The sequence below is a fragment of the Moschus berezovskii genome, chromosome 14 (assembly GCF_049115385.1).
Source record: "Moschus berezovskii isolate FMDL1 chromosome 14, NW_MosBer_1.0, whole genome shotgun sequence".
Lineage (NCBI taxonomy): Eukaryota > Metazoa > Chordata > Mammalia > Artiodactyla > Moschidae > Moschus > Moschus berezovskii.
In genome coordinates, this window is record NC_142473.1 from 3,856,864 (window position 1) to 3,881,212 (window position 24,349).

The 24,349-nt window shown below is 38.2% G+C and overlaps 1 protein-coding gene across 1 annotated transcript; it reads right to left on the reverse strand.

The window, feature by feature from the left end:
* Nucleotides 1-1,259: 1,259 nt before the first annotated feature.
* LOC129553514 (olfactory receptor 5J3-like) lies at nucleotides 1,260-2,198 on the reverse strand. The gene has a single exon (XM_055422355.2). It carries the CDS (start codon nucleotides 2,196-2,198, stop codon nucleotides 1,260-1,262), a length of 939 nt encoding a protein of 312 aa, XP_055278330.2.
* Between the last annotated feature and the right edge of the window lie 22,151 nt (nucleotides 2,199-24,349).

Genomic DNA, 24,349 nt, shown 5'->3' on the forward strand with positions numbered 1-24,349 from the left:
TTTGTTATTTCTTGAACCGTCTAGGAGATCTTTTCTTCCCAGAAAATCTTCCTTTAGAAATTCTTATGCAATGAGGATCTTACATCTATTGTTTTTTTTTTTCTCTCTCTCTTTTTTTTTTAATTGGAGGCTAATTACTTACAATATTGTATTGCATGTTTCAATGTCATTCTCCCATTTATATGACTAGTGACACAGGTTCAATTCTTCCTAGTCATGTCAAACCTCTTTTTCTCAAAATAAAGAAAAACAAACCTTAATCCTTTCTCAAGCCTTGTGGGTGATTTTCATGAACTATCTCTTGAATATGTTCCCTTCTCTGTATTACTCTTATCTATTTCAGAATAGCTTTTTCCTAATTTGTTCTTTTACTTTCCAAAATGTTGGTAACAGTGATATCCTGGGAAATTTCTTGAAGAATGCTATTTGCACGTCATTGATACTCTCATTTATTAGCCATTGAGAGGGTGTAAAATATGTTACACTGTTATTAAAGGCCTTCATATATATGGCAGAAAATAGCTTTCTAGGCTTATTTTCTACAGCTTTTGCTTTAGAATTCTAGCCTAGAGCAAAATTCATATATTTATTTATATGTTAGTAGTCCTTCCCACTTACCTTAGTCCTCCGTTACCAGATCCTCTAGCAAGATTTAGTTCCATACATTGAATCTCTTTAGGTTTGGACCAAACAGAGTAACTGATACAATAAAAAGTACTCAGTAAAAATGTGTTGAATGAGCAAATTATAACTAATGAGCATTCCCTTAGCCATTTTTCTAAGCTATGTTCTTAAGATATTATAAGATATGCAATGTAAACATAAAATTGAAGATACAGTGAGACTTTACTGATGGCATTTTTAGAACAAAAGACAATGGTAATATCGAAGAAAACCACACCAATGAAACATTTCAATTTTTGTCTGCAATAGCAATGCATTTGACAAATGCCTATTGTTGGAGTTTTCTATTGATTTGAGTCAGTGACAGTTTCTTCTAAATTCATGGTGAGTTCTTTCAGAGTTTTTCCTGAGAATTTGTTAGAAAAAAAATCAGTTTTTCAAGAATGAAGACATTAAGTTGCAAAACAATGAATGGTGAAATAGAGTTATTTTTAATCTCCTTGTCAAACTCAACAATTGTGTCTCAAATTGCATGAGTCGTGATTACAGTGTTTGTTATTGTATTTGTTACACAATGTTTAAAAAACATATTTTCAGATTAATGTTAGATTGACAAAGCCACGGACAAAACTGCATCAAGTGAAGTTTTTTTTCTGCCATATTGACCGTTTTGCTGCATCTTTCACATCCTTATTCCTCAGACTATAAATCAGTGGGTTTAGCATGGGGATCACCAATGTATAAAACACAGCAGAGACCTTCTCCTGTTCCAAGGAATACTGAGAGCTTGGCTGGATGTAGCTGAAGGTCAAAGACCCATAAAACAAGGTCACAGCAGTCAGATGAGAGGCACAAGTGGAGAAGGCTTTGTGCCTTCCCTCAGCTGAGCTGATTCTCTGGATGGCAATGATGATGTGAATATAAGAGACCATGATGATAATAAAAGTGAACATTGCAATCACCCCAGAGAATATCAAAAGCAGCATTTCATTGTTATGAGCATCTGAACAAGAGAGCTTAAGAAGAGGGGGAATGTCACAGAAATAATGATTCACAATGTTAGGACCACAGAAGTCTAATTTTAGCAAACCTATTGTGTGGGTCAGGGAGTTAATGAGTCCTCCCAAGTAAGATAAAAGGACCATCTGAATACAAACCCGTTGGGTCATAATGACTGTATATAACAGGGGCTTGGCTATTGCGACATAATGGTCATAAGCCATCAGAGACAGGAGAATGACTTCTGTGGTTACATACAATGCAAAAAAGAAACTCTGTAGAACACATGCAGCAAAGGTGCTGGATTTGTGTTTTGAAAGGAAATTGACCAGCATTTTAGGAGCAAAGACAGTAGAGTAGCAGATATCACAAAAAGAGAGGTTGCCAAGGAAGAAGTACATTGGAATATGAAGCTGGGTATTTAGCCAGATCAATATGATCATCCCCAAGTTGCCTATCAGAGTGATAAAATAAATAAGGGAAAAAAGCAGAAACAGAGGGACCTGCAATTTAGAGTTTTCAGTTAAACCTACCAGAAGGAATTCCTTCACACCTGTGTGATTCCAATCTGCCATGCATTCAGGTCTGTATAGCTCTTCAGCTGCATAACAAGATGGTATCTTTCAGACAAATATATATTTGATTTCTCCATGATCTGGTGTCCATAATAACAGGAAGCATCTAGGTTTATCCTGTAATTAGATGAAAAAGAAATTAGCTGCAACACCAGACCATGTGTTTGCCAGACAATACATTTATAATGACTCACATTTTTGAAACTAGAGATTATTTTATTCCTTCCTTCTCAGTTTCCACATAGTCAACATTGCAATAAGGAAACTATCTTAGATCATGAAACTACTAACTGGTAGAACTGACATTCTAACCCATATATGGCTTATATCAACCACCTGACTTAGTCAGCGACACTTACAAGTTCTCTTCTTACGAGGGTTACAAACTCTCTAAAAGAAATGGTTTCCTTACCTGTGGCTAGCCTATTCCTATTTTTTAATACCCAGCTACCTTTTGATACTCTTTCATAATATTCAACTCCTTTCGTTTACGAATCTCAAACATCATAAACTTTTGCCTCACCTATGTTGAGATTCCCCACTTGGACAAACAATGACTGTGCCTTCCACGATAGTTGAAACAGGAGGAAGTGATAGAGCCATATTTTCATTTACTATTTAGTACTAAAGCCCATCAAAAACTAGCAGTGTAATTTAATGTGATAATTTTTATATCACACTTTTGTATTTGCCTTCCCATTTTTTAAAAATCAACATTTAAACAACAAACCCAAAAACTTCATATAAGGTGGTAAGCTGTGAGTGTGAAGTGTCAAAACTATTATCTTCACATATCTGAGATTTGTTTTGTTTTGTTATGCTTTTTTAGCATTAAAATAACTAACCCGAAAAACTTCATGTGAAGAGGCAAGGTGTGAGCGTGAAGTACCAAAATTATATTGGTCAGATAGGTGTTGCTTTTAAAAAGTGTAGACTGTCACTCAATTTCACTTGCTTTTTTGGCATGATATAATATTAACTCAGCAATATTTATGATTCAATATCAGTAAATTAACCATTTGTATATACTTTCATATATTTAATATATACTCCTTATTACATGAGACCTTCCCAAGGAGCACCACTGTAAAGAACTCTGTGTTATTGCAGGGGACACTAAAGATCCGGGTTTGATCACTGGGCTGGGAAGATCCCTTGAAGGAGGGCATGGCAACCCACTCCAGTATTCTTGCCTGGAGACTTGTGATGGACAGAAGAGCCTGGTCAGACATGACTGAAGAGACTTAGCACACATGCACTCACACTTACTACATATATATTATTACTTTCTGCCAAGAAATGTTATATTTGTTAGAGAAGAACAAGAAAAACGTCATACTCCCAAGAAGTTTGCATATTCTTAGAGAAATGAATCAAATAAGCACCTATTGATATTTAACATACAACAAGGGTGAATACTATGAAGAAAAGTAATGAAGGAGAAGGTGAATAGAAAGAGATGGTACTTACTTTACTCGGATGAGTATTAGTTTCTTATTGCTGTTGTAACAAGTTCCCAAGAATTGGTGGCTTAAACTAACAAGCATGTATTTTATGCAAGGCACTGGGTTAGTCGTTATACATCTGAGGAGGGATGTTTGAGTTGTGCTCTCAAGGAACTTGAAGTCTATGGAGGTCAGGATATGGAAAAGCCTGAGACACAAAATTCAGGTATTGTTAAACAAAACCAAAATCTTATTAGTACAGAGGTTCATTACTCACAAACTGAGATTATAAACTTGATCTTGTCTATATTTTAGATCAATGAATTTGGGAATCCAAGTCTACTATATCCAGGAAAAAGAAGAAATAATTTGTTGGAAAATATAAGTATCTTTTTTTTTCTGTTAAAATATCTAGATTGTAAAATACAGAATTGGGGTATTATAATTTGGTACTAGGTGATCAGTCATGTCCAACTGTTTGTGACCTCATGGACTATAAACCACTAAGCTCCTCTGTCCATATGATTATCCCAACAAGAATACTGGTAAGGATTGCATTTTCTCCTCCAGGGGATCTTCCAGACCCAGGAATCAAACCCTTGTGTCGTGTGTATCCTACATTTGTAGGAGAATTCTTTTACCAGTGTGCCACATGGGAAACCCAAAAGCACATTTATGTCTTTTTTAATGGGATTTTTGTTTTCCCTGCGAGGATCCTTAGTGTAATGGGGACTTCATGTCACTGGTGTGTTAGGACAAGGATTGAAACAGCCTGGAAGCTGAGACCTGGGACTCTTTGCTGCAGTGCTTGCACCTGGACAAATGTCTCCTTGAGCCACAAAATACAAAGAAATTGTGAAGGACTCAAAGATAACTCTGCGCATGCACAGTTGGGGCCACTTATGGACAAGACATAAAAAGACCAACACTGTCCCTCCTCCCCCTCTCCAAAAAATTAAAATAAAACCAAAAACACAACTGCCACTTCTAAAGAGCTGGGAGTAAAAGTATGGTGTTGGGAGCAAAACCAGGGCACTTTGCATGCCCTCTGCATTTAACACCACCAAAAGGGTAGGGAAACCATATAATTCACCCCTCCAGCCTGACGCTTGGGACCCACCTCAACTCTCACCCCATAAAAGGAACAGCTTGCCCACTTGAGGAGCAAACAAGGGAACCTATAATTGTTTTCACTGCCTGCACCCCACTGCATCAGGGTCACAATAAAGCCATGCCAGACTTTCTTGTCTAGCCTCATCAATTTCTATTGATTAAGGAGGGTCAAAATTCTGATGAGTAAGAAGATGGTTTGAGTTCCAATATAACTCTTCCTTTGACCTGTTGCATATTCTATATAATAATAAAAAGAAACAAAGAAAACATGTGTGTATAAGTTTCTCTTCATTATTCAGAGAAAGGGAGGGAAAAACGAAGTTCTGTGCCAGTTTAATTAGCATAAGTCTTCACATGGAGGATGCAATAGTGACCTGAAGCATGATACTGATAGACAAGACTCAATGCCAGGACACAGGAAAACCAGGCGAGACTCCAATAGGTTAAACAGCAATAGTTATAGCAACAGCTTTATCAATGGAACCCATAATAGAAAACTCTAGGTAGGGAAAAGTGTTACATTGCATGAAAGTATGATTTTCTCTCATGTTGTTAGAATTACAACTAGAACACAGATTCATTCTGTCATTAAATTCAAGATTTCTGATACCAACCAGTATAATTTATCTGATAAAATTAAAATCTGCTTTTGAACAGTAATAATGGTGAATATTCCCTTAGGAAAAAGAACTACTGGAAACATTTTTGCGACTGAAAGACGTACTCAAATGCAATTCTTCCAAATCACATAAAGATATCCTGAAAAGTCAAGATTACCCAGAGAAAAGTATTTGTTTAAAAAATATGAAATTCCATCACTGTAGTTTACATTTTACTTGTAACTCCAAACAGGCATTAGGAAAAACATAATCAACATTGATCAAGTCACAATAAGAAAGGTAATGGTGAGAGAAATCACAAAGTTTAAAGCATTTATCAGGATAATAAAGAAGTGATCCCAGCCAAGTATCTATCAAATCAGCCAAAACAATTTCAAAATGATGGTATAACTCACTCATGTGTACTTGCATGGAGAGTCCCAGGGACGGGGGAGCCTGGTGGGCTGCCGTCTGTGGGGTCACACAGAGTCGGACGTGACTGAAGTGACTTAGCAGCAGCAGCAGCAACCAAAACTGAACCATCTCACTATATTCTTTCATGAAACTTAGTTTCCCAAATACAATTATGTTTTTATAATATTTACAACTGAAATTGTAAAATATTATATATAAACATTGCATTTCATTTTTATGTTCATGTTGCCACAGAATATTGTATACAGGTACATATAGAATTGATTGAATGCTATATGAACTATTTGTTATTTATAAATTCATAGCTATACAAATTTATAATATAAAAATATGCATTTCCATGTTTAGCCACTCAGTCGAATCCAACCCTTTGGTGACCCCATGGACTGTAGTCCACCAGTCTTCTCTGTGCTTGGGACTTTTCAGGCAAGGACACTGGTGAGGGTTGCAGTATTTCCTTCTCCAGGAGTCTTCCTGATTCAGGAGTTGAACCTTCAACTCATGTGTCTCCTGCACTGCAGGCAGACTCTTTACCTACTGAGCCATGGAAAAGCCTGTATATAAATATACTTATAGCTTAAAGTAATATAAACTATAATTTTATGATTAAAGTTGTTTATAAAACATCAATCCACACAAACACCCATAGAAATTAAATAGCAGTTATTAATAATAATTTTAAAATAAATACTATCAACAACCACAACCTTGACATAATGAAAGACTCAAAACTACATAGATCATACTGTCTAATTTTAAAATAAGACATATTGGGAATTTCTGTGGTCCAGTGACATTCTCACTGCCAGGACTCCAGGTTGAATCTCTTGTTGGGGAGCTAAGATCCTGTAAGAAGCATGATGTGGTCAAATAAAATAAAATAATAAAAAATAATACATATTTGTTTGTAGACAACTTTATCCAGGCACACTGGATTTGCATTGAGAAGAATTAGAAGCTTGTAGCAAAAGCATTCCTGAGCTCTGGAGATCAAGTGTCTGTGTGCATGCCCAGCTTTTGTTACAGACAGGATGCAATGATAAACTTAAGAAAAGTAGAAAATAACTATTTAAATATTATTATTAGAACCATAAAACAAATGTAGAATAAAACAGTTTTTATTAATAAAATTATTGCTAATAACATTAGAAAGAAATGCTTTTTCTTGTACTATAGCTAAATAAATTAAAATTCTGAGATATAATATTCTACTTTCCATAGAATATCTCAAATTTACTGCAACTGTAAAAATGGCTTTAAGATACCATGTGTGAAAATGAAAGTGTTAAAATGTTAATCTTCAGTTGTGTCTGACTCTGCGAGTCCATGGGCTGTAGCTTGCCAGGATCCTCTGTCCATGGAATTCTCCAGGCAAGTACTGGACTGGGTTGCATGCCTTTCTCCAGGAGATCTTCCAAATCCAGGAATTGAACTAGGGACTCCCACATTGTGCGCAGATTCTTTACCATTTGAGCTCCCTGGGAAGCCCCACATTAAATACCTTAACCATATACAGATACATGAAAATATTGAACATGTGTATTAAATAAATAGCTCCCACTCTCCCAAAAAATGAGAAGAAAGCACTTAAAAGATAAATAAAATACAGATCAGGACATTGTTATCTGGCTGTTTGAGAAAAATACTGAAATCAAACAGCTGGTAACAGATTTTCAGTGTGAAGTAACAGGAAATGAGCGCCGAAGAATTGATACTTTTGAACTGTGGTGTGTGAGAAGACTCTTGAGAGTCCCTTGGACTGCAAGGAGATCCATCCAGTCCATTCTAAAGGAGGTCAGTCCTGGGTGTTCATTGGAAGGACTGATGCTAAAGCTGAAACTCCCATACTTTGGCCACCTCATGTGAAGAGTTGACTCACTGGAAAAGACTCTGATGCTGGGAGGGATTGGAGGCAGGAGGAGAAGGAGATTCCAGAGGATGAGATGGCTGGATGGCATCACCGACTCAGTGGACATGAGTTAGAGTAAACTCCGGGAGTTGGTGATGGACAGGGAGTCCTGGCATGCTGCGATTCATGGGGTCGCAAAGAGTTGGAAATGACTGCTGAACTAAATTGAACCAAACAGGAAATGTCAAAAGTTTAAATAAAACTATTGCCACTTCCTAAACATACTCACAGTTAAGCAAAGTCCAGAGCAAGCAGAAGATCTAGAAAAGACCAAGTTTTCATGATCTTAAAAGATTTATTACTGAAAGAAAAGCTTTATTACATGTGCTTCTTTTTCTTTTGGGGCCACAGTTAGTATTAATAGATTCTTGTGTAGATGTGAATCTCAGATGTCCACAGGCTAAATCATTAGCATCTTTTCTATTCTCTTGAGAATGAAACTAATCAAAACGGCAAGTTGTCTCCAGGGTTGTTCAGTAGGAGCATCTGCTCTCACTTTTTATATAAAATATATTTATTTTTTAGATGAAGCAATTTAAAAAATGTGTTCCCTAAAATTAAACATCTTGGGATAAGGTACAACACAGAGATGCAATTGCATGTAAATGTCATTGCAGAAACTAAAGATGTGTGTTTCAATGATAGACACTACTCAGACAAGTGTTCAATATTCTAATGGTGAAACAGCTACAGTTATCCTCTTTCCTGGAAAATGGAACCATTCAAACATACTTTATTTACCTCATTGATTCATTAGGAAATTGACCCAGTGACTCAATTGTAAAGAATCCACCTGCAATGCAAGCAACATGGATTAGAACCCTGGGTTGAGAAGATCCCCTGGAGTATGAAATGACAACCCACTCCAGTATTTCTGCCTGTGAAATCCCAAGGAGAGAGGAGCCTGGTGGGCTGCAGTCTATGAGATTGCAAAGAGTCGGACATGACTGAGTGACTAAACAACAACAGTGCACAATATCATATTCCAAAATTTTAACAATCATTCAGATTAAAGTTTTATGAGAGATTACACAAACACATGAAATTACTTCAATTGTATGCTCTCTTTTTGACTTATTAATATAATCGGTTCAGTTCAGTAGCTCAGTCACGTCTGACTCTTTGCAACCCCATGGACCGCAGCACACCAGGCCTCCCTGTCCCTCACCTACTCCTGGAGTTAACTCAAACTCATGTCTATCGAGTAGGAGATGTCATCCAACCATTTCATCCTCTGTTGTCATCTTCTCCTCCTGCCTCCAATCTTTCCCAGCATCAGGGTCTTTTCAAGTCAGTCAATTCTTCGCATCAGATGGCTAAAATATTGGAATTTCAGTTTCACTTCAGTCCTTCCAATGAATATTCAGAACTGAATTCCATTATGATGGACGGGTTGGATCTCCTAGCTGTCCAAAGGACTCTCAAGAGTCTTCTCCAACACCACAGTTGAAAAGCATCAATTCTTCGGTGCTCAGCTTTCTTTATAGTCCAACACTAACATCCATACATGACCACTGGAAAAACCATAGTTTTGACTAGATGGACTTTTGTTGCCAAAGTAATGTCTCTGCTTTTTAAAATGCTGTCTAGATTGGTCATAGCCTTTCTTCTAAGGAGTAAGGGTCGTTCAGTTTCATGGGTGCAGTCATCATCTGCAGTGATTTCAGAGTCCCCAAAAATAGTCTCTCACTGCTTCCATTGTTTCCCCATCTATTTGGCATGAAGTGATTGGATTGGATGCCATGATCTAGTTTTCTGAATGTTGAGTTTTAAGCCCTTCCAATGCCTCACGAACTATGGACAGAGGTTCACGCCATTGTACACGAGAAAGAGATCAAGACCACCCCCATGGAAAAGAAATGTAAAAAAGCAAAATGGCTGTCTGAGGAGGCCTTACAAAGAGCTAGGAAAAGAAGAAAAGTGAAAAACAAAGGAGAAAAGGAAAGATATAAGCATCTGAATGCAGAGTTGCAAAGGATAGCAAGGAGCGGAAAGAAAGCCTTCCTCAGCGATCAATGCAAAGAAATAGAGGAAAACAACAGAATGGGAAAGACTAGAGATCTATTCAAGAAAATTAAAGATACCAAGGGAACATTTCATGCAAAGATGGGCTCAACAAAGACAGAAATGGTATGGACCTAACAGAAGCAGAAGATATTAAGAAGGGGTGGCAAGAATACTCAGAAGAACTGTACAAAAAAGATCTTCAAGACCAGATAATCAAGATGGTGTGAGCACTCACCTAGAGCCAGAAATCCTGGAATGTGAAGTCAAGTAAGCCTTAGAAAGCATCACTACGAACAAAGCTAGTGGAGGTGATGGAATTCCAGTTAAGCTATTTCAAATCCTGAAAGCCGAAGCTTTGAAAGTGTTGCACTCAATATGCCAGAAAATTTGGAAAGCTCAGCAGTGACCACAGGACTTTAAAAGGTCAGTTTTCATTCCAATCCCAAAGAAAGGCAATGCCAAAGAATGCTCAAACTACCACACAATTGTACTCCACTCACATCTAGTAAAGTCATGATCAAAATTCTCCAAGGCAAGGTTCAGCAATACATGAACCGTGAACTTCCAGATGTTCAAGCTGGTTTAAGAAAAGGAAGAAGAAACAGAGATCAAATCGCCAACATTCTCTGGATCATGGAAAATGCCAGAGAGTTCCAGAAAAACATCTATTTCTGCTTAATTGAGTATGCCAAAGCCTTTGACTGTGTGCTTCACAATAAACTGTGGGAAATTATCAAAGAGATGGGAATCCCAGACCACCTGACCTGCCTCTTGAGAAACCTATAGGCAAGTCAGGAAGCGACAGTTAGAACTGGACATGGAACAACAGACTGGTTCCAAATAGGAAAAGGAGTATGTCAAGGCTGTATATTGTCACCCTGCTTATTTAACTTCTATGCAGAGTACATCATGAGGAACACTGGGCTTGAGGAATCACAAGCTGGAATCAAGATTGCTAAGAGAAATGTCTATAACCTCAGATGCAGATGACACCAACCATATGGAAGAAAATGAAGAGGAACTAAAAACCCTCTTGATGAAAGTGAAAGACAAGAGTGAAAAAGTTGTCTTGAAGCTCAACATTCAGAAAACAAAGATCATGGCATCTGGTCCCATCACTTCATGGGAAATAGATGGGGAACAGTGGAAACAGTGTCAGACTTTATTTTTTGGCCTCAAAATCATTGCAGATAGTGATTGCAGCCATAATATTATTTTATTTTTGTCTGTTTGTTTTGGTTTTGAATTTTTTTGTTGCTTTGTTTATTTTTTATTTCTTTTATTTTTTATTGGAGGCTAATAGGAGAGATAAGAAAGCCTTCCTCAGTGATCAATGCAAAGAAATAGAGGAAAACAATAGAATAGGAAAAACAAGAGATCACTTCAAGAAAATTAGAGATTCCAAGGGAACATTTCATGCAAAGATGGGCTCGATAAAGGACAGAAATGGTATGGACTTAACAGAAGCAGAAGGGATTAAGAAGAGGTGACAAGAATACACACAAGAACTGTATAAAAATGATCATCACGACCAAGATAGTCACGATAATGTGATCACTGACCTAGAACCAAACATCTTGGAATGTGAAATCAAGTGGGCCTTAGAAAGTATCACTATGAACAAAGCTAGTGGAAGTGATGGAATTCCAGTTGAGCTATTTCAAATCTTGAAAGTTGATGCTGTGAAAGTGCTGCACTCAATATGCCAGCAAATTTAGAAAACTCAGCAATGGCCACAGGACTGGAAAAGTCAGTCTTCATTCCAATCCCAAAGAAAGGCAATGCCAAAGAATGCTCAAACTACCGCACAATTGCACTCATCTCACAAGCTGGTAAAGTCATGCGCAAAGTTCTCCAAGCCGGGCTTCAGCAATCTGTGAACCGTGAACTCCCAGATGCTCAAGCAGGTTTTAGAAAAGGCAGAGGCACCAGAGATCAAATTGCCAACATCCGCTGGATCATGGAGAAAGCAAAAGAGTTCCAGAAAAACATATATTTCTGCTTCATTGAATGTGCCAAAGCCTTTGACTGTGTGGATCACAATAAACTGTGGAACATTCTGAAAGAGATGGGAATCCCAGACCACCTGACCTGCCTCTTGAGAAACCTGTATGCAGGTCAGGAAGCAACAGTCAGAACTGGACATGGAACAATAGACTGGTTCCAAATAGGAAAAGGAGTACGTCAAGGTAGTATATTGTCAACCTGCTTACTTAACTTCTATGCAGAGTACATCATGAGGAACGCTGGGCTGGAAGAAGCACAAGCTGGAATCAAGATTGCCGGGAGAAATATCAATAACCTCAGATATACAGATGACACTACCCTTATGGCAGAAAGTGAAGAGGAACTCAAAAGCCTCTTGATGAAAGTGAAAGAGGAGAGTGAAAAGGTTGGCTTGAAGCTCAACATTCAGAAAACAAAGATCATGGCATCTGGTCCCATCACTTCATGGAAAATAGATGGAAAAACAGTGGAAACAGTGTCAGACTTTTGGGCTCCAAAATCACTGTGGATGCTGATTGCAGCCATGAAATTAAAAGACACTTACTCCTTGGAAGGAAAGTTATGAACAACCTAGATAGTATATTAAAAAACAGAGACATTACTTTGCCAACCAAGGTTCATCTAGTCAATGCTATGGTTTTTCCCGTGGTCATGTATGGATGTGCGAGTTGGACTGTGAAGAAAGCTGATTGCTGAAGAATTGATGCTTTTGATCTGTGGTGCCGGAGAAGACTCTTGAGAGTCCCTTGGACTGCAAGGAGATCCAACCAGTCCATTCTAAAGGAGATCAATCCTGGGTGTTCATTGGAAGGACTGATGCTAAAGCTGAAACTGCAATACTTTGGCCACCTCATGCAACGAGTTGACTCACTGGAAAAGCCTCTGATGCTTGGAAAGTTTGGGGGTGGGAGGAGAAGGGGACGACAGAGAATGAGGTGGCTGGATGGAATCACTGACTCTGTAGACATGAGTTTGAGTGTACTCCGGGAGTTGGTGATGGACAGGGAGGCCTGCCGTTCTGTGATTCAGAGGGTCGCGGAGAGTCGGACACGACTGAGCGACCGAACTGAACTGAATTACTTTACAATTTTATATTGGTTGGTTTTGCCATACATTGACATGAATCCGCCCTGGGTGTACATGAGTTCCCCTTCCTGAACCCCCATCCCAGTTTCCTCCTCCCCTTTTCCTCCCTCTGGTTCATCCCCGCACACCAGCCCTGAGCATCCTGTATCATGATCGACCCTAAACTGGTGATTCGTTTCACATATGATAATATACATGTTTCAGTGCCATTCTCCAAACTCATCCCACCCTCACCCTCTCCCACAGAGTCCCAAAGACTGTTTAATACCTCTTTATCTCTTTTGCTATCTCATATACAGGGTTATCATTTCCATCTTTCTAAATTCCATATATATGCGTTAATACACTGTATTGGTGTTTTTCTTTCTGGCTTACTTCACTCTGTATAATAGGCTCTAGTTTCATCCACCTCATTAAAATTGATTCAAATGCATTCTTTTTAATGTCTGTTTAATACTCCACTGTGTATAGGTACCAAAGCTTTCTTATCCATTCATCTGCAGACGGACGTCTAGGTTGCTTCAATGTCCTTGCTATTATAAATAGTGCTGCAATGAACACTGGAGTACATGTGTCTCTTTCAATTCTGGTTTCCTTGGTGTGTATGCCCAGGAGTGCGATTGCTGGGTCATATGGCAGTCTATTTCCAGTTTTTTAAGGAGTCTCCACACTGTTCTCCATAGTGGCTGTACTAGTTTCCATTCCCACCAACAGTGTAAGACGGTTCCCTTCTCTCCACACCCTCTCCAACATTTATTGCATGTAGACTTTTGGATAGCAGCCATTCTGACGTGTGGAATGGTATCTCATTGTGGCATTTTTCTGATTATGAGGGATGTTGAGTATTTTTTCATGTGTTTGTTAGCCATCTTTATGTCTTCTTTGGAGAAATGTCTGTTTAGTTCTTTGGCCCATTTTTTGATTGGGTCATTTATTTTTCTGGAATTGAGCTGCAGGAGCTGCTTGTATATTTTGGAGATTAATCCTTTATCAGTTGCTTCATTTGCTATTATTTTCTCCCATTCTGAAGGATGTCTCTTCACCTTGCTTATAGTTTACTTTGCTGTGCAGAATTTTAATTATGTCCCATTTGTTTATTGTTGCTTTTATTTCCAATATTCTGGGAGGTGGGTCATGGAGGATTCTGCTGTGATTTATGTCAGAGAGTGTTTTGCATATGTTCTCCTCTAAGAGTTTTATAGTTTCTGGTCTTAAATTTAGATCTTTAATCCATTTTGAGGTTTTTTTTTTTGTGTGTGTGTGTATGTGTATGTGTGTGTATGATGTTAAGGAAATGTTCTAGTTTCATTCTTTTACAAGTGGTTGACCAGTTTTCTCAGCACCATTTGTTAAAGAGATTGTCTTTTCTCCATTTTATATTCTTGTCTCCTTTGCCAAAGATAAGGAGTCCATAAGTGTGTGGATTTATCTCTGGACTTTCTATTTTGTTCCATTGGTCTATATTTCTGTCTTTATGCCAGTACCATACTGTCTTGATGACTATGGCTTTGTAGTAGAGCCTGAATTCCGGCAGGTTGATTCCCCCACTTCCATTCTTCTTCCTCAAGATTGCTTTGGCTATTCGATGTTTTCTGTATTTCCATACAAATTGTCAGATTATTTGTTCTAGCTCTGTGAAAAATATCGTTGGTAGCTTAATAGGCATTGCATTGAATGTATATATTACTTTGGGTAATATACTCATTTTTACAATATTTATTCTCCCAATGAATGAACACGGTATATTTCCCCTTCTATGAGTGTCCTTTTTGATTAATTTCACCAGTTTTATAGTTCTCTATGTACAGGTCTTTTGTTTCTTTAGGTAGATACATTCCTAAGTATTTTATTCTTTTCGTTCCAACAGTGAATGGAATAGTTTCCTTAATTTCTCTTTCTATTTTCTCATTATTAGTGTATAAGAATGCAAGGGATTACTGTGTGTTGATTTTATATCCTGCAACTTTATTCATTGATTAGCTCTAGTAGTTTTATGGTAGAGTTTTTAGGGTTTTCTGTGTAGAGGATCTTGTCATTGGTGAACAGTGAAAGTTTTACTTCTTTTTTTCCAGTTTGGATTCCATTTATGTCTTTTGATACTCTGATTGCTGTGGCCAAAACCTCCAGAACTATGTTGAATAGTAGTGGTGAGAGTGGGCACCCTTGTCTCGTTCCTGACTTTAGGGGAAATGCTTTCAGTTTTTCACCTTTGAGGATATTGTTTGCTGTGGGTTTGTCTTACATAGCTTTTATTATGTTGAGGTATGTTCCTTCTATTCCCACTTTCTGGAGGATTTTTATAATAAATGGATGTTGAATTTTGTCGAAGGCTTTCTATGCATCTACTGAGATAATTATATGATTTTTATTTTTCAGTTTGTTAATGTGGTGTAGTACCTTGATTGATTTGTGGATATTGAAGAATCCTTGCATTCTTGGGATAAAACCCACTTGGTCATGATATATGATCTTCTTAATGTGTTGTTGTATTCTGATTGTTAGAAATTTGTTAAGGATTTTTTGCATCTATGTTCATCAGTGATATTGGCCTGTAGTTTTCTTATTTTGTGGGATCTTTCCCAGGTTTTGGTATTAGGGTGATGGTGGCCTCATCGAATGAGTTTGAAAGTTTCCCTTCCTCAGCAATTTTCTGGAAGAGTTTGAGTAGAATAGGTGTTAGCTCTTCTCTAAATTTTTGGTAGAATTCAACTTTGAAGCCATCTGGACCTTGGCTTTTGTTTGCTGGAAGATTTCTGATTACAGCTTCTATTTCTGTGCTTGTGATGGGTCTGTTAAGATTTTTTATTTCTTCCTGGTTCAGTTTTGGAAAGTTGTACTTTTCTAAGAATTTGTCCGTTTCTTCCAAGTTGTCCATTTTATTGTCATATAATTGCTGATAGTATTCTCTAATGATACTTTGTATTTCTGTGTTGTTGGTCGTGATCTCTCCATTTTTATTTCTAATTTTATTGATTTCGTTCTTCTCCCTTTGTTTCTTGATGAGTCTGGCTAGTGATTTTGTCAATTTTATTTACCCTCTCAAAGAACCATCTTTTGGCTTTGTTGATTTTTCCTATGGTCTCTTTTGTTTCTTTTGCATTTATTTCTGCCCTAATTTTTAAGATTTTAAGATTTCTTACCTTCTGCTAACTTTGGGGTTCTTCATTTCTTCCTTTTCTAGTTTCTTTAGGTGTAGAGTTAGGTTATTTAGTTGACTTTTTTCTTGATTCTTGAGGTGTGCCTGTATTGCTATGAACCTTCCGCTTAGCACTGCTTTTACAGTGTCCCAGAGGTTTTGGGTTGTCATGTTTTCATTTTCATTCATTTCTGTGCATATTTTTATTTCTCTTTTGATTTCTTCTATGATTGGTTCATTATTCAGCAGCGTGTTGTTCAGCCTCAGCATTTTTCATAGTTTTTCTCCCGTAATTGAAATCTAATCTTACTGCATTGTGGTCAGAAAAGAATCTTGGAATGATTTCAATTTTTTTGAATTTACCAAGGCTAGATTTATGGCCCTGTATGTGATCTATCCTGGAAAAGGTTCCGTGTGCACTTGAGAAAAAGTTGAAATTCATTGTTTTGGGGTGAAATGTCCTATAGAGATCTATTAGGTGTAATGGTTCTATTGTGTTAGTTAACGTTTCTGTTTCCTAGCTAATGTTCTGTTTAGTTGATCTATCCATAGTTGTGAGTGGGGTATTAAAATCTCCCACTATTGTTGTGTTTTTGTTAATTTCCCATTTCACACATTTTAGTAATTGGCTTACATAATGCGGTGCTCCTCTATTGGGTGCACAAATATTTATAATTTTTGTATCTTCTTCTTGGATTGATCCTTTGATCATTATGTAGTTTCCTTCTTTGTCTCTTTATACAGTCTTTGCTTTAAAGTCTATTTTATCTGATATGAGTATTGGTACTCCTGCTTTCTTTTGGTCTCTATTTGCATGGAATATCTTTTTCCAGTCGTTCACTTTCAGTCTGTATGTGTCCCTCGTTTTGAGGTGGATCTCTTGTAGACAACATACGTGGCGGTCTTGTTTTTGTATCCATTCAGCTAGCCTTTGACTTTTGGTTGGGGCATTCAACCCATTTACATTTAAGGTAATTATTGATAAGTGTGATCCCGTTGCCATTTACTTTATTGTTTTGGGTTTGAGTTTATAAACTCATTCTGCGCTTCCTGTCTAGAGAAGATACTTAGCATTTGTTGCAGAGCTGGTTTTGTGATGCTGAATTCTCTCAGCTTTTGCTTGTCTGTAAAGCATTTGATTTCTCCTTCATATTTGAATGAGATCCTTGCTGGGTACAATAATTGGGGCTCTAGGTTATGTTCTTTCATCACTTTATTTATTGCCGTTCCCTCATGGCTCAAAGAGTTTCTGTTGAAAGATCAGCTGTTATCCTTATGGGGATCCCCTTGTGTGTTATTTGCTGCTTTTCCCTTGCTGCTTATATTATTTGTTCTTTGTGTTTGATCTTTGTTAATTTGATTAATATGTGTCTTGGAGTATTTTGCCTTGGGTTTATCCTGTTGGGGACTCTCTGGGTTTCTTGGACTTAGGTGATTATTTCTTTCCCCATTTTAGAGACGTTTTCAACTATTATCTCAAGTATTCTCTCATGGTCTGTCTTTTGTCTTCTTCTGGGACTCCTATGATTCGAATGTTGGGGCATTTAACATTGTCCCAGAGGTCTCTAATATTGTCCTCATTTCTTTTAAATCGTTTTTCTTTTTTCCTCTCTATTTCATTTATTTCTACAATTCTATCTTCTAGCTCACTTATCCTGTCTTATGCCTCCGTTATTCTACTGTTGGTTCCCTCCAGAGTGTTTCTGATCTCATCTATTGCATTATTCATTGTATATTGACTCTTTTTTATTTCCTCTAAATCCTTATTAAATCTTTCTTGCATCTTCTCAATCCTTTTCTCCAGGTTATTTTTCTGTAATTCCATTTTGCTTTCAAGATTTTGAATCATTTTCACCATCAAAATTCAAAATTCTTTATCAGGTAGATTCCCTATATCTTCCTCTTTTGTTTGTATTGGTGGACATTTATCCTGTTCCTTTACTTTCTGGGTATTTCTCTGCCTCTTCGTCTTGCTTATATTGCTGTGCTTGGGGTGGTCTTTCCGTCTTCTGGCAGTTTGTGGAGTTCTCTTTATTACGTAGTTTCCTCGATGTGTGTGGTGTTGGATGGGTGACTTGTCAAGCTTTCCTGGATAGGGTAGCTTGTGTTGGTGTTCTGGTGGGTGGAGCTAGATTTCTTCTCTCTGGAGTGCAGTGAAGTGTCCAGTAATGAGTTATGCGATGTCAGTGGGTTTGGAGTGACTTTGGGCAATCTGTATATTGAAGCTCAGGGCTGTTTTCCAGTGTTGCTTGAGAATTTGCATGGTATTCCTTGCTCTGGAACTTGTTGACCTTTGGGTGGTGCTTGGTTTTAGTGTAGGTATGGAGGCGTTTGATGAGCTCCTATCGATTAATGTTCCCTGGAGTCAGGAGTTCTCTGATGTTCTCAGGTTTCGGGCTTAAGCCTCTTGCCTCTGGTTTTCGGTCTTATTCTTGGAGTAGCCTCTAGACTTCTCTATCTGTCATTTCCAAGGTGGTTTTCTCTGTTTTAGCTTCTGTATGATGGTCTCTTCAAAGTCTAATTTCTGCCCTGACACTAGGGGGCGGTGGTGGAAACTTCTTAAGGCTCACTTGTTCAGTTCTGTTGTGGGAAGGGAGGAACACTGCAGACAAATACCTCTGGCATCTGTGGAGAATACTCACAGTGTCTCGGCCACACTGGGTTGGCCACTGCTCACGGTGCATGTGCTGTCCCAGTCTACACTGCACAAGCTCTAGGTTTCTCTGCTAGGAACTGTCCAAGGCCAGTGCTTGGTGGTATGCACTTCCCAGGTCTGAGCCACTCAAGTTCAGGTTCTCGGGTACTCCACAAATGCGCAGACTTGGTTGGGCCTGCGTTTTGTGCCTTCCTCAGGCCGAGCAGCTCAGGTGACCAGGTGTTTGGCAAGCAGGGTCATTGTGACTTATTGCCTTCCTGGTCCCTGCCGCTCGGTTTTCTGGGTGTACAACCGGCAAACCTTCTCAGGCGGATATCGACCGGCCTGAACCCAAGAAGTCTTGGTTAGCAAAGAAGCCTGCCTGAAGTTTGTTATCCGATGCTTCTCTTGGTCCGCAGATCCTTCCTTCCGGCTCTGGCTGCCCTCCCCTGCCTGTCTCCGCTGGGGATTGGGAATGGGCCGACCACAGCCAGCAAGCTCTGCTCAGTCCTTTGTTCTGTGAGTGGGGCTGGCGGAGTCTTAGGTAAGGGCTTTCTGCCTTTTTGCGGGGTAGCTACTCCCCAGTCTGCTTTGCTATCCCCAATTACTTCTCTCGGATTGCTCTCCCAGCATTCAGGCCCAGTCCTCTCTCTAAGCAGGTCAGCCGGCTCCTCCTTGCCCAACCCCCGCTTGTTAATGGCAGATGTGGGCATCTGCACTGCTTCTCCGCTGGGATTTACCATTTGGCGGATAATCTGTTGGTTTTAATTATTTCTTTCTTTTTCCTCCTGGTTATGTGGCCGTCTGAGGTTCCAAGGCTCACCACAGACTGGCCAGTGAGAGTGTTTCCTGGTGTTTGGAAACTTCTTTCTTTTTAAAGCTTCTCTTCCCAGGACGGAGCTCCATTCCTACCTCTTTTGCCTCTCTTTTTATCTTTTATGTTTTTTCCTACCTCCTTTTGAAGACAGTGGGCTGCTTTTCTGGGTGCCTGATGTCCTCTGCCAGCATTTAGAAGTTGTTTTGTGGACTTTACTCTGCGTTCAAATGTTCTTTTGATTAATTTGTGGGGGAGAAAGTGGTCTCGCCATCCTATTCCTCTGCTATCTTGTCGACCTGCCTGTAGCCATGAAATTAAAAGATGCTTACTCCTTGGAAGGAAAGTTATAACCTTAGATAGCATAATGAAAAACAGAAATATTACTTTGCCAACCAAGGTCCGTCTAGTCAAGGCTATGGTTTTTCCAGTGGTCATGTATGGATGTGAGTGTTGGATTGTGAGGAAAGCTGAGCACCGAAGAATTGACGCTTTTGAAGTATGGTGCTGGAGAAGACTCTTGCGAGTCCCTTGGACTGCAAGGAGATCCAACCAGTCCATCCTAAAGGAGACCAGTCCTGGGTGTTCATTTGAAGAACTGATGCTGAGGCTGAAGCTCCAATACTTTGGCCACCTCATGTGAAGTGTTGACTCATTGGAAAAGACCCTGATGCTAGGAAGGATTGGGGGCAGGAAGAGAAGGGGATGACATAGGATGAGATGACTGGATGGTATGATCGACTGAATGCAAGTGAGTTTGGGTGAACTCCGGGAGTTGGTGGTGGACAGGGAGGCCCGGCGTGCTGCGATTCATGGGGTCGCAGAGAGTGGACATGACTAAGTGACTGAACTGAATGCAGGTCGATGTAAGCATTCAGCCCCTGCATTGGGGAGATCCCTGGACAAGGGCAGGGCAACCCACCTTAGTATTCTTGCCTGGAGAATCCCATGAACAGGGGAGACTGGCAGGCTGCAGACCATAGGGTCTCATATAATCAGATATGACTGAAGTGGCTTAGCATTTATGTAGGCAAGATATGATAAAACCATGGGTATTTTTTGTTTGTTTGTTTTTACCACACTGGTGACTATTTTTTTTTTAATAAAAATACAGTGAAGCATAGGCATATATATTTAGGACTAATAGTGATGCATCAGTTAAAAGGCTCCATGTGGTATCATACTTAACACTGTTTGCAGTCTCTCAAACAAAATATGGATTCTCAATGTTATTTCTGAAATGTCCATTCTTATCAAGGTGGCAGATGTTACTTCATGTTTTTCAAAAATATATTTTTTACTTCCTTCTGAGAAAAAATTAGTTATTGATAAATTGTTTGAATGACAAACTACCCGACAATTGCACTCACTTCACATTCTAACAATGTAATGTTCAAAATCCTTCAAGCTAGGCTTCAGTAATATTTGAATCAAGAATATGCAGATGTACATGCTGGGTTTAGAAAAGACAGAAGACCAGAGATCAAATTGCCAACATTTATTGGATCATAGAAAAGACAAGATAATTCCAGAAAAACGTCTACTTTCACTTCATTGAATACACTAAAGCCTTTGACTGTGTGGATCACAACAAACTGTGGAGAATTCTTCAAGAGATGCAAATACCAGTCCATCTTACCTGTCTCCTGAGAAACCTACGTGCAGGTCAAGAAGCAACAGTTCGAAACTTACATGAAACAATGGACTGGTTCAAAATTGGGAAAAGAGAATATCAAGGCTGTATATTGTTGCCCTGCTTATTTAACTTATATTCAGAGTACATCATGTGAAATACCAGACTGGATGAATCACAAGCTGGAGTCAAGATTGTTGAGAGAAATACCAGCAGCCTATGAGATATGCAGATGATATCACTCTAATGGCAGAAAACAAAGAGGAATTGAAAAGTCTCTTGATGAGGGTAAAAGAGGAGACTGAAAAAGCTGGTTTAAAACTCAGAAGGCAAAAAATTAAGATCATGGCACCCAGTCCCATCACTGCATGGCAATTAGAAGGAGAAAAAGTGGATACAGTGATATGCTGTTTTATTTTCTTGGGCTACAAAATCCCTGTGGATGATGACTGTAGCCATGATGTTAAAAGATGCTTGCTGCTTGGAAGGAAAAGTATGACAAATCTAGACAGTGTATTAAAAAGCAGAGACATCACTTTGCCCACAAAGGTCCGTATAATCAAAACTATGTTTTTTTCAGTAGTCATGTACAGACGTGATGGTGGTCCACAAACTACAGTTCAATTCAGTCCCTCAGTCGTGTCCGAATCTTTGTGACCCCATGAATTGCAGCACACCAGGCCTCCCTGTCCATCACCAACTCCTGGAGTTTACTCAAACTCATGTCCACTGGGTTGGTGATGCCATCCAGCCATCTCATCCTCTGGTGTCCCCTTCTCCTCCTGTCCCCAATCCCTCCCAGCAACAGGGTCTTTTCCAACGGGTCAACTCTTCTCATGAGATGGCCAAAGTATTGGAGTTTCAGCTTCAGCAGAGCATCAAATAATGATGCTTTTGAATCGTGGTGCTGGAGAAGGCTCTTGAGAGTAGCTTGGACTGCAAGGAGATCAAACTGGTCAATCCTAAAGGAAATCAACCCTGAATATTCATTGGAAGGACTGATGTTGAACCTGAATCTCCAATACTTTGGCCACTTAATGTGAAAAGTCAACTCATTGGAAAGACCCTGATGCTTGGAAAGATTGAAGGAAAGAAGGAAAGTGTGTGACAAATGAATTGGCTGGTTAACATCACCAACTCGTTGGACATGAGTTTGAGCAAACTCTGGGAGACAGTGATGGATAGGGAAGCCTGGTGTGGCTCAGTCCATGGAGTCATAAAGAGTTTGACTTGACTCATTGACTGAACAGCAGCTACAAATTCCTTTGAAGATACCTACTTTATCCTTTGAATATAATTTTTTGTCTTATGTCACTGGAAAAATTGGTATTTTTCAACTTATGCCATAAAACTAATTAGTCCCTTATCTCCAAGACTCAGTATAAGGGCAATCAAGATTAGAATTGGAACATAGATTTTAATTGTGACCTGAACTGAAGATATTCAACAAAATGCATATATTTTCTACAGAGTGAACCTGAATTTAGTATTTTAAATTTGTAACGTTACATGAACTTCTTATGAATGAAATGAAATATATCTTTTCAGTATTCTCTTTCTCTGACCATAGATAAGCATAAAAGTAAATCTAATTAGTTATAATTGTTACAAATATTCTATTTAATTCTGAAATGTGGCTTTTCATTATATATATATATATTTCTCATTTTATGTGTTTATTATAGTTGTGTGATTATTTTCTGTGTGTATATTATCAAGCCAGATATAAATTAGGGAAATATTTCAGATCAAAATAAATAAAATAACATCTGAGTTTTTCTTACCAAATTATTATTCTGACTTAAGTTCAGGCACTGACCTTGCTATTATGGGTTTCTCTTGTGTTATGGACAGAGAAATACAGTTGAGAAAGATTTTTAGTTCTCATCTAGCTATAATTTGCCTCCAGTGGGACATTGGCAAGATTTGCACACATTTTTGGTTAACCTAAATAGGGAGGATGCTACTAGTATCAAGTGAGTAGAGATCAGGTAGGCTGCTAAAACCATAAACTGTACAGGGTAAACCTCTCCTCCTCTTCTTCTCCCAAAAAAGGGGTATTGACCCAAAACGTCAATAATGCTGCTTTTAGAAACTGAGCTAATTAAACTTCTACAATTTTAATAGTTTACATGGAAATTGTAGTTTACTTATTTTAGACTTATCTATTTATTTTTTTGTGTTATAAACCCCCCTCACCACTACTATTCCACATAGTTTTGGAAGTTTTGGCCACATCAGTCAGAGCAGAAAAAGACATAAAAGGAATCCAAATTGGAAAAGGGGAAGTAAAACTCTCACTGTTTGAAGATGACATGATCCTCTACACAGAAAACCCTAGAGACTAGCAGAAAATTACTAGAGCTAACCAGTGAATATAGTAATGTTGCAGGATATAAAATCAACACACAGAAATCCCTTGCATTCCTATACACTAATAATGAGAAAACAGAAAGAGAAATTAAGGAAACAATTGCATTCACTGTTGCAACAAAAAGAATAAAATACTTAGGAATATATCTACCTAAAGAAACAAAATACCAATGTATAGAAAAATATTTTTGTAAATGAAAAATGTCTTAAATTTAACAGGTCCCTATTAAGGAAGCTGACATTCATCTTTGAGCAACCTTATGTTCATAAACACAAAAGATAGATGGTTAGAAGAAATCAGCTCATTCCATGAAAATCTCATTAACTTTTCGCAGCAGGAAGAAACACTAACATTAAAGGAACAATGCACAATAATCCCTACTTTTCAGAAACAATTTGAGAATAAGATCGAATGAATGACATTGTACTCTGTACTCTGATAAAGTTTTCATTGAGGGCAAATATTTCAACAGGATGAAGGGACACTGAGTTGAATTTTAGGTTCCAATTTTTTTTTAACCTCTTGCAGCATCTCAGAATCTCTGGAAAGCTTCATGGATATTGTTAAAATTTGTTGTTTCTTCTAAGAAATCCAACCCAGTTGCTATCTTAAAATCACATAATAATGGTGAAATAATAAACAAGTGTATGCCATTACATTGTAACAGGCAACAAAAGCTTTACATATATCCTAGGAGATTTTTACATATTTGATCATTTAATTCTCAAATTATCCATATACTAGGAAGATTACATATATTAGTTCATTTATACCTCAAAACAACCCATTTCATTGGCAATATTTTATTTTCTTTATTTTCAGAGTTGTAATCCTGCCATTTATGACTCTATAAATCCAGCCATTTATAGCTCTACAATTACTACCAAATGTACAGTATTATATATTCATATCTACAGAGTGTATTCCTTCAACTCTGTCGAGATAAAATAAAAAGGAA